The 11,430-nt window shown below is 46.3% G+C and overlaps 1 protein-coding gene across 1 annotated transcript in view; it reads left to right on the top strand.

Annotated features, from left to right (window-relative positions):
• Positions 1-1,825: 1,825 nt before the first annotated feature.
• Positions 1,826-11,430, top strand: part of CYP7B1 (cytochrome P450 family 7 subfamily B member 1) — an 813,803-nt gene continuing 804,198 nt past the window's right edge. The window contains exon 1 of the mRNA XM_086965805.1: positions 1,826-2,097. Within this exon, the coding sequence (XP_086821931.1) occupies positions 1,985-2,097 (113 nt within the window). The 5' untranslated portion in view covers positions 1,826-1,984. The remainder of the gene's footprint in view (positions 2,098-11,430) is intronic.

Raw genomic sequence — 11,430 nt, 5'->3', positions numbered from 1 at the left:
ATTAGGTTTTTTAATAATTATGAACGTTGTAAACCTGTATTTGTTATGTAATTGAATTGTTTTTAATGTGGTGCTTTTATGAATTTCATGAAATTCGAATAAAGGTCTTTTGAACTTGAACTTGACTCTTCAGGTAGGGAGCCTAAGTTGTGTAGTGCCTTGAATATATGTGTGCTTTTTTTAGGCTTCCTATGATTTAGTGATGAATTTTGATGGTCCAATACTTGTTGTGAGTTCACTTGGTTGTGATTGTAGTTTGCATATCGCCTTGGAGGATGGGGCGGAGGGTTCATTCTTCTGTATAGGAGTATGGGTCTCGACTTCCTAAACGGCTTAAGATGTCAAGCCAGAGTTGAGCTAATGGTTTCTTCTTGGGATCTTCCTTTAGTTTTACCAGGTTTCGTGAATTAACCTTTTGAACCCTTACAGAGGTTTCCATAAAGTTTTTTTTACTCTTAATTGTGCCTTTTTGGTGGCAATTACTTTGGCATGACATTCTAGGTAGATTGGAGTTCTTCTTTGCAGGAAACTATACTTGCAGTTCGTAGCAGAATGTCCCATGTTGAGGCCTTCTTCATCTTTGAAAACCAAGATTATGATCAAATTCCATTCTTTTCTGAGTACTGTAACTGTTCTCATTTTTCCCCTGATGATTCCCGTTCAGCTGGACTATATCAACATACTGCTGGCTTTGGCAGGGCAGTGGGAGTATATCTGTCTCACACAGATGCCTTCAGGAAAACAGATGTCTTGCTTGTTTCTTTTGGATTAGGACACATGGAAAAACTTCTGGTTTATAAAGTGGCTAGATTAGGTCTGGTATCACTTGTTTGCAGCATCATAACCCACTTTTTCTTTGATCTGAATGACATTTTCTACTTTGAAATCTGTTAGAGCTCTGAAACTTGATATCTCCATTAAGACTGTTGTGCAATTTGTGTCTTGTGATGTGTTGTGTGCCTCATCGGGCACCCGCTGGGTACTAGCTACATCCTACATACATGTCATGACCGTGATGGGGTTGAGTGGACAAGGGGTTGATGGCTGGATTACTTGTCGGTAATCTTCATTACTCTACATCCTACTTTTCCCTGTCACAGTCCAGAACCCAGACCTCCAGGGGTAGCCGGTGCCTTCCTTTTGCTTGGTGCTGTCAGGAAATAATGCAGTCAAAGGGTCACAGAGTTACAGCTGAGGACGGGACCTGTTTAAGCGGATCTTTTTTTTTGTTATGTAAACTTGCTGCACCTTCCAGTGAAATGATAAAACCTCACCTGTAATGACAGTGACAGGCAAGAGTAGGGTGAGGAAATATTAAGAATAGGTGGTGCAGCATGTACTTGGCGCTCAGGCAGAGTGGCTCTCATAAGAGACATGGGAATTAATTTCCTGTGATGGCATTATAAGTGCTGATGATATTGTGTCATTTTTGCCTAAATCATCAATATGGTCATTTTGAACATGAACATTCCTATCTCCTTTTGGTCTCAGTGTTAGGTGTAGCACGTATGCTAATATACTCACGGTTGCAATTAGTTTCAGCAATTGGATTGTTTCGACTCTATGCGCTAAAATGCTTGATTCGAATGGAAATGAACACACTTTTTGTGCGATGTTGCTTGTAAATCAAGTGAAAAGATCTTAATGGTCTGTGTAATTCCTGCCTAACCAGTTTGATCGCTGCGTGAGTGTAGCTATGAAATAAGAAATCTCGTTCATTAAAGTGAAAAGTGAGCGCTTTGGTTACCGACCTTTGGCAGTGTACACAGCTGGGAGGAGCCGGCTCTCTCGCAGCCAATCTGAGCTGAAGCCTCCCACACAACCCGCGGGCAGGAAAAAAGTTCACTTCTAGCACCACAGAAGTTGTAAAATCCAGTCCCTCGCCCTCACAGGAAGGAGAGGAGCTGGGAACGGGCCGAGTACATCCGCGGAGCTCCTGCGTTCAGCTTTGAAGCGGTGTGACGGCGCCGCCCGCCAAGGAACAATGCTCTTCAGTGGTGAAGAAAAAGCTCTTCAGTGGCTGTTCAGTGTGTACACCCTGACTCTCGGGACCGCGGTGCTGCTGGCGTGTTGGTGCTTGAGCGCCAGCCGGCGCAGGTACGTGATAGCATGTCTTTCATTTCATCCCAGCACTATCCCTCTTTACAGCCGTAGCTAAAGCGCGGAGAACCGCGGGCACTTCTGAAAGTTGCCGTGGAGGTCAAGTTCAGCTGCCGCCCAGCAACCGTGTATTTCACATCACATTACCAAACTAATCACTGTGCGAGCATCTTACTAAGGAAGATGACCACATCGGGGCTCGAGAGAAAACATTCAATGCACGTTTTTTGTTGTTGTAAGGAGTGTTCACGTGTCTGCGCTGGTTTGCAAAATATCCGTGCATCTTTCAACACTGACGGGAACTATTGTGTGCTGCAATACATGACGTCACCTGCATATTAAGTATTCCCAGTTGTCAGGGGCTGGGTGTGTTGCCAGGGAATGGCGTGTGTGGTGTGTCATGGGGCCTAGTGTAAAGAGAAGAAAAGGCTCACCCCACTCCCCCCCCCCCATCTCCCCCGCCCGAAGCTGTTTGAGCAACTTCCACTACCCACAAATGATTTTGTAAATCTGCCCAACTTTCTATGTTTCCAAATGTGCTAATGTTTAGGCGTGGGAATACTCCTGAGAAGCTGCAACAGTCCCAGCTTCTCCGGTGTGTTCCAAAACTTCTTGATGACTTATAAGAAAAAAAGGAAGAAAAATGCTGCAAACAATGGAATAACCCAACAGGGCCCCATTTCTGTTTTCTTTCTGAATCTGCTCGGTTTTTGTTCATTTGAAGATTTATGTCTCAGCTTGGGTCCACGGCAGAGCAAAAGCTGCTCAGGCCCTAACACATTGGGCCCCCATAGTTAAACACAACCAGTAATTGGGATGTAAGAGGCTCGTTATCCAGCTGAGCCCGGTGACACTGCACCGGCTGCACTTGTGATCCTTACGCACCTGGACTGAGTGTACATGTGCAGTGATGGGGATGGACCTCATTCCAAGGCAAGGCGTGCTTTGATAACACTATGATAGTCTTCTGGTCTGTCAGTAGCAAATTATCATTATCAATGTCACTGACAGGGCAGATGCTAATGTTGAGCATCTTACACTGGATGTGGTCCCGCAGTCTCTCTGTCTTGCTGAGATTTCCCAGAGCTCTGATGTAAGTGGGCCAGGGGAAAAGTATTTATTTCGGAATCATATCTGTCTTTTCATCCTGTTCCTGAAAAAGAATGTGCATGTCCTTAGGTAGCAGCTCCGTACGGGTCCACACTTACGATATTTCTACAAAGACTAAAATAGAGGAGATTCATCACTCTTGTAATGTATACACACTTTTACATTCAATTGCATTGACTATTTTCTTAAAATACAATATTTTAATTTCTAATAGCATTTCATGAGTGCACATGTTAATTGCACCTTACCTGTCCAGCAGACAGACTCTATTTTGAAACAGAAAAATTTCACCTTCTGAATTTAATTGAAAATTGTGGTCTGATAACTGCTGAGCCACAAGTAGATGCTTCAGGACAGGACCGTCACTGATGCATCCAGTCCTCACTATGTTGCATACCACTCTTTTTTCAGCATTTCTCTGACACGGTTTACTTTTCATGACATTCATTTGTATTGATATTGACATATGTGTCATATACGGTGGGAGTATATTGCATGTAAGGGTTTCAGTCCAAAATTGCGTATGTGGGTCATACCAAAGGGTTCACAGAATCTTACAAAGATGGCTGTAATGCAAACAGCAATTCTAGACAGTGGGGAGTGAATTATGGTGAGTGATTGATATATTTCAGAATATTTGTTATAGTCTCAGAGGTCCTGCATATGATGGTCTGTGACGTATTTATGGATAATCCAGTAAAGAAGCTGGCACTACTGTTTTAAGGGGAAGCCCAACGGTAGTGGAGGGGAAGTCCTGGAAGGTCAGGGATCAAGAATGTGGTACATGCAAAGAAGAAGGGCCTGCTTCTGGAGGTGATGTAGTAAGTGTTGGAAATTGTGTGGTGTTTGGGGTTTCCGAGTGGGGATCTGCAGCCACAGAAAGGAGTACACAAGCCGAAAATGGGCACCTGCCCTAGGGATATGAAGGAGTGGTGTAAGAGGCCAACGAGGAACTCAGTGGTTTTATCTGCTCTGGAACTTATTGAAAAGAATTGTGGATAGCTGGGGATGGGTCTGGTGGGTTCTGTGTGCCTGATTACCAAATATTTTGCTGTGGGTATTCCAAGACTACTACAGCAGTGTGCTAGAGCAAGTCCCCCCCCCCAGGGGCGGCTCCTCCATTTGAGCAGTGGAGTGTGGCCCCAGAGCGGAAAAATCAAATAGTAATCAAGTTTATTTATTGTTGTTTTATTTTTCAGCCACCAATATCGAACTTAGGGGGTCATTAGCATGGCGGGAGCTTCCCATACACCTGAAAAATGGGACCGCCCACAATGCATGCGGCGGTCCCGCACAAGCCACAGCACCACCCCCCGCAATGCCAAAAATACAAGTTGTGCATTTCAATGCACAACATGACAGGTACGCGCTGTGCCTGCCGCGTTGTACATTGAAATGCGGGGGGGTACCATAGGTACCCCCCATGTGCCCCCCATCCCCCAGAATCCCTAGGGGCCCGCTACGGGCCCTCAATGTAGAAGACCGCATGTGTTTCCGTGGTGGTTGCCGCCACGGAAAGGCATAACCCCGCATGTATCATAATATGGATGGTGGTGTCTACCAGACACCGCCACCATATTAACAGCTTTTCCACCCGGTCGACTCATCGACCGGGTGGAAAACCGGAGGACAGTCGTTCGTCCGCAGGGGTCCCCCCCCCCGCCTTAGTAATATGGTGGGGGGAATTTACATGCGGGCGGGAGGAAATGTTTGGCGGATCGCTACCGCCATGCAGGTGGTGGCGATCTGGCCGACATACTAATGGGCCCCTAAGTGTCAGGACAGGGCGGCGCAAGTGTTGCAGAGTGGCAGCTGCAGGGAACTGTGCGATTTAAAATGAACATGTCTCTTTGGCTGGTCGTCTTGGAATGGCTAGCCAGATATGCGCATTTTAAACTTCTCTATACTTGCTGTCTTAGACAGCTGGGTTAGAGAAAGCACAGGTCTCTAGTGATCTTAGGAGCGCTGAGAGAGCCTGCTCTATCCAATTGTGGTGCTGCTCTCATGCTGTGAGTACAGCAACAGGATTGAATAGTGCATTTTCCTGCATCCGGAGCTTCCAGAATACACCAGAGAGAGTAGGAAGTGGCTGCATGTTAGGGAGGTGTAGTGAGCGTGCCAACGTTGTACGTCACGTAGCCACGTGACGTACGGTGACGTAGGGGCGCGGTGTGCGCAGCGCGGCATTAGAGCGCGAGCAGGCTGGGCGAAGGACATGCTTTGCGCTCCTTGTATGTTAAAGCTTGAATAAAGAGGTTGACACCATCACCCGACTCCGAGAGTTATTGGGGGAAGAAAGTGCATCATTACAGGAGGCAAGTCTGTTTTACTTTTAAAATCTTTATTTATTATGATTGGCACCCACCACCTCACAAGCCTCAGTACATGCCAGCCGCCACTGCTGTGAACTCGTCTCTGAGTTTGCCATACAAGGCATAGGTTAGGTGTCAGTGAGGAGATGAAGTGTACCACAACTGCGCCGTGATATCCTACCTAGGATGATTGTTAGCGCTTTATAAATAAATTAAATACAAAAATACAAACTGTTGAAGTGGAATATAAAGTGTCTGACTTGTGGGGAGGAGCCGAAGTTAGCACCGGTAGAGATGGGGCAAGGGGAAGCTCTGGGTGATCTGGCAATGGAAATTAAATGAGTGATGTTAAGCAGTGTTCAGCATAGGACAGCATATGACGTGCAAGCACTGAATTGAGGTGAGAGGGTTGGTCAATTGCTCTGCGAGTTCAGGGTTGCGAGAGAGTGGAATGAGGTGAAGGTTTGCTTGTTGTTGCCAAAGAAAGTGAAGATCACAAAAATCTTATGATGCTCAAATTGGATCAAAGTTGACATTTTCACTCTTATCTTCTTTGCCTGGCCCATACTGGCTTGTACCGTTTCAGCTGGCTGCTTCATTTGAGCTGGTAGTTGACTGTGGTTCCCACTAGCACTCCTTTTTGGGCACCAGCGCTTATTTTTCCTTGTCTCACCTTGACCCAGAGAGAAAAACACAATAAGGGGGAAAACAAAATAGAAAGAGAAAAACGGAAAAAGAGTGACCAAGGGAGAAGGCAAGGATGAATAAGAACCTGCAGGAATGAGTTGATGGGACAGGGAGTGTCTGGATGTGGATGGAAGAACGGTGGGGAGGAATCAAAACTACCCAGTCTCGGAGTTTGGCATGCCGACATTCAAGTGCCCCGGCCCGGGCTTCTGAGCAAAATTAGGCATTGGTCAAATGATATTTACTGTGCCTCTAAAAACTTTCAGTCAGGGGTTTTGGCTAGATGACGTTATCAGTTGCTGTAAAGAGTAAACGCACTGAGAAATATTGGAAATACCCTTGGAGGAATGCCAAGGCGCATTGCCAACTACAACATCACAGGTATTCCACGAAGTTACAAACAGAGTAAGAAATGGATTGGTTTTGAGCAAAAGTGAGTAAATTACTCCAACGAAGTGTGATTAAAATAACTTACACACTCAATACAATTTATGAAATTTAATGTCAGATATTGGAATAAATAACCAGCAACGAAAGTTCGAACCCCTTAGACAAAGAAAGTGCAAACTCATCTATTTATCCCCCAATGGTAGTTCTAATGTCAACGAAAGTGCATTGTTTATTTTTAACTCGACAGAAAATTATCGCCAATCCAATGATACAATCCTGCATTTTAAGTGCCAGGTGGTTAGATGAGCAATACCAGTTCTTGTCAGATCAATACATGAAGCGCCAAAGTTCAGTCTTGTGTATAAATGATACAAAATAATGTGGTTTGGCTCCCAAAGGAACTGTGCACTGTTCCCATCCTTGAGTACAGAGAATGTGGGACGCATCATACAGATGGCTGAGTTCATTGTTTATTTCCCTGGGCTCGAGCGGCAGTAACAGGAAATGTATACGTTCTTGCTAGAGTAGAACACTGTACAACTTGTTGAAGTTTGGGTAGTGAATCATTTTGGAACGGAGTCACTAATGAACCAAATTATTAACGGAGAGGAAAGAGGGCAAGTGTTGTATCTGCGGTCTGGCACTGTGTCTGGTACTCCCCTCGACTGATAAAATGTTTTCCATGGAAGAGTCCTCAAGGCCTCAAGCATGTTGGAATTGAAAGTCCAGTCTTACGCCACCGACAGCTCCTATTAGTTGTTGTGGGAAGGTCCTATTTATTCTGCCAGTGAAAAATATACGAAGGCCTGCAGTTTATGCTGTCTCAGCCATGACACACTGTCTCTTCAAAAGTCAACTCTTTGAAAATTATCTTTCCTAGAAACAGTCACGAAGAACTGAAATATAAACATACCTAGAGCAGGAGAGGAAAATGAAAACAGGCAAAAAAGAGGAGGGAGTGAATATAGAAAGACGGGTCGGAGGATATACTTCCTGCAAGATAACAATCATTTGCAAAGCCAACAACTATGTCTTGTCTGTACTAACAGTTTCAAAAGAGAGGCACGAACAAATGCTGTTTGCATGCTCATTTAAAAAAAACCTTTCCTCATCCAGTCGGCGACGTCTTTCATCCCTTCGTGTAGGTTAGCTCTGGCGGTGGTAGGGTCGTTGGTGAGGGAGAGGATCAGCTGGGTGTCGTCGGCATAGGAGATGATGTTGAGGTTGTGTTGGCGTGCGATGGCTGCGAGGGGGCTCATGTAGACGTTGAAGAGGGTTGGACTGAGTGAAGATCCTTGTGGTAAGCCGCAGATGACTTCGGTGGCCTCGGATCTGAATGGAGGGAGGCGGACTCTTTGGGTTCTTCCGGCGAGGAACGAGTGCTTTCTCTCGGATTTCGATGTTGCTGAGGCGCTTCACTAGGGTGCGGTGGCAGACAGTGTCGAACACCGCAGAGAGGTCCAGGAGGATGAGGGCCGCTGTTTCCCCATTGTCGATCAGGGTTCTGATGTCGTCGGTGGCTGCGATTAGGGCGGTCTCGGTGCTGTGGTTGGCCCGAAACCCGGACTGCGAGGGGTCGAGGGATCCGTTCGTCTCGAGGAAGGCGGCAAGCTGTCTGTTGATTGTCTTTTCGATGACTTTGGCCGGAAAAGGAAGGAGCGAGATGGGACGGTAGTTCTTGAGGTCGGTGGAGTCCGCTGTTGATTTCTTCAGGAGGGCGGTCAGTTCGGCGTGTTTCCAGCTCTCCAGAAAGGTGGCGGTGTGGAAGGAGGAGTTGATGATGTCTTGGAGATGGGGTGCGATGATGGCGTCGGCTTTGTTGAAGACGTGGTGTGGGCATGGGTCGGTTGGTGATCCGGAGTGGATGGAGTTCATCGTGCGGGTGGTGTCTTCGGTGCTGATCGGGGTCCAGTTGCAGAGGGTGGTGGTGGCAGGCGTTGGTTCGGTGGTAGGGTGCGTGGTCTGTGCGTCGAAGCTGTTGTGTATGTCGGCGATCTTGCGGTGGAAGAACGAGGCGAGTGAGTTGCAGAAGTCTTGCGAGGGAGTGATGTCGTTGTTTCCGGCGCTGGGTTTGGAGAACTCTTTGACGATGCTGAAGAGTTCCTTGCTGTCGTGGGCGTTGTTGTCTAGTCGTTCTTTGAGTGCCGTCTTCTTGGTGGCGTGGGTGATTAGAATGGGGATGTTCACGAATAGATAGAGAAATTTAGGTAAAACAACCATTTTCACAATGGCGATCCGTCACGCCATGGACAGCGGGAGCTTTGACAACAGTGGAACTCGGTCGGCCATGGCTCGGCGAAAGTTGGCTTGCCAAAGTTCTTTGACATTTCTGCTGATGAAGATACCTAAATATTTAATGGGGCCGGCAGCCCACTGGGACGGGTACTCCATAGGGAATGGAGCCGCAGCCTCTGCTAACGGGAATAGCACAGATTTGGTGAATTAGTGGGGAAATGTTGTGCTCGGGGTGGCTCACATAAAGAGTAATGTCGTCCGCATTTAGTGATACAATGAAGGCCGTGGGTTGTGAATCCTAGCCCTCGAATTGCATGGTGTTGATGGATTTGTGCTGCCAGGGGTTCCATCACAATGGCAACAAGTAGATGGGAAAGTGGGCATCCCTGCTGTGTACCTCTGCTGACCGGGAAAGGTTCTGATATTTTCCCCTTGAGGTGCACTCTGGTGGTGGGCAGGGTATAGAGAAGGCGGATCTGTGCAATGAAGTTGGAGCCAAGACCTAGTCTAAGCAGCAGTGGGAACAGATATTTCCACTCTAGAGTGTCAAAGGCTTTTGTGGCATCAAGCAGGGAACCACTGCAGGGGTATGGAGATATAGATAGTTCATGACTGCAAACATGGTCCTTAGGTTATGGGTTGTAGATCGAGCCCGTATAAAACCAGATTGATCAGGTCTTATCAGTACTGGGAGCAAAATTTGCACCCTGGTTGCCAGTACCTTAGCAAACATTTTGTTGTCTATGTTGATGAGTGACGGGGCGGTAAGAGTTGCAGTGGTTAGCTAGCTTGTCAGGCTTGGAAAACGTGAATATTACAGCCTCTTACATCAATGGGGGAAATGAGCCCACCTCTAGCACATTGTGGTAGACGTCCATGTGCTTGGGGAATAAAATTTCAGAGTATTCTTTATAAAAAGCGGCCATTAGCCTATCTAGACCAGGAGCATCACCTGGGGGAGACCAGTACTTGCCAGTTGTACCTCCTCTGCAGTGAGAGGGGAGTTCAGGAACTCCTAGTGTGCATCTGATAACCATACCAGCTCAATGGCTGAGGACCACGCTTAACTGTCTGTAAACTGGCCTGGAAATGTCCAACTCCTTCTTATTAAAAATGCAAAGGCTGGCACCATCCTCTGTGTTTGCACTAATTGTATATGAATAGCCAGTCGCAGCTTCTGCCACTATGCAGTTGGGGCAGCAGTAGCGGCGGTGGGGGCGGCAGCATAAAGGAGGGGGTTAGGGGAAGGGTTGAATGAAAACATTTTTTTTAAAACATACCTTATCCTGCCGGCCGCCTCAAGCTTTGGTGTTCCTCAGTTTTCCTGCTGCTTCCAGCAGTCTCTCGACAGACTCCCCATCCAATCCAGACACTGCCCTCATAGCTTCCCATTTTGTCAAAGCACTTGCTTTTGTCTTGTTGTCCTGTGCTAATAATGCTTTCACTATAATGCTGGTTGCAGTATAGTATTCCCCAGCACTATGGTTTAAAGTTTTGGTGGCCTTGATAACTTAGCTTTCCTATTTTACTGAACCAATGTTACACAGGCCCAAATAACCCTAATTCTTCTCATTTTGGCACAAAAAGTTGCCCTTAACCAGTAAGGGCACCTAGTTATTATGACTTTGTTTTTTAATGAATGGTATTTTAGGTCTGACACAATACAACTTTCCAGAAAAACCTCAAAAAGTTGAGACAGAAACTTTAAAATAATAATGTCCACGTTCAGTGAAAAAAACTCACTTGGTGTGGGGCTTGTTAGTTATTTGTTTTCCAAAAACAAACTCCATCTCCTATATTTTTAGTATCTTCAAAAAAACACCATGACAATGGCCCTCTGAAGGGACTGAGATCACTGCTGGGTCAGTGATGAGCTCTAAATTCGGCAGGTTGTAGCCTGTCAGGATGGTGGGAATAAAGCGCTCTGCCACCTTGGCGGACTCCAGGCCACCCACGAAGTCCTATAATAAGGCTCATAGTTATAGGGGAAGTGTCAAATGACGGTTCAGTTCTGCTAGTATTCAAACCTTGTTATCAAATGCACAGCGATATACTTAATAGGCACATTAACCGACTGAGCTAGCTTAATGATTTAGGGCCATCATTACCCTAAAACCTAAGAATGTTTATTACTTTGAGAAGGTTGGTCATATTATTATTATTATAGTTATGAATTTTCAAGGAATCAAACAAAAATTGTGCTTAGAAGTCCATAGCGCTAAAAGGTTACTTGAGGGTGGGCTAGGCTGGGGTAAATCCAAAGTTCAGGCTGACTGGAATAGAGGGCAGGACAGCTACAGTACTCAGAGAGGTTCTGCTGATAAAGTACCTGGGATGGAGCATAGCGTAGTTGTCGAGAGTCTGATGCGTCAGTCCCAATTCACGCAGTAAGTTTGATATGTCAACGTAGAGCCTCACAGTCGGGACCTCGGACCGGCTCTGCGGTTGAGTTTACCCTCACCATTGGGATCTTGGATCGGCACTGAGTCATCGTTGAGCTGCGCTGTGATGTCTTTGGATCAGCAATCTGTTGGCGTCAAAGGGCATTGCATCAGTTCCGATCAGTGCAATGGTGACAATGCGTTGGTTATGTAGC

This window comes from Lissotriton vulgaris, chromosome 4_1 (assembly GCF_964263255.1).
Source record: "Lissotriton vulgaris chromosome 4_1, aLisVul1.2, whole genome shotgun sequence".
NCBI lineage: Eukaryota > Metazoa > Chordata > Amphibia > Caudata > Salamandridae > Lissotriton > Lissotriton vulgaris.
This window is presented reverse-complemented; position numbering and strand designations above follow the sequence as displayed.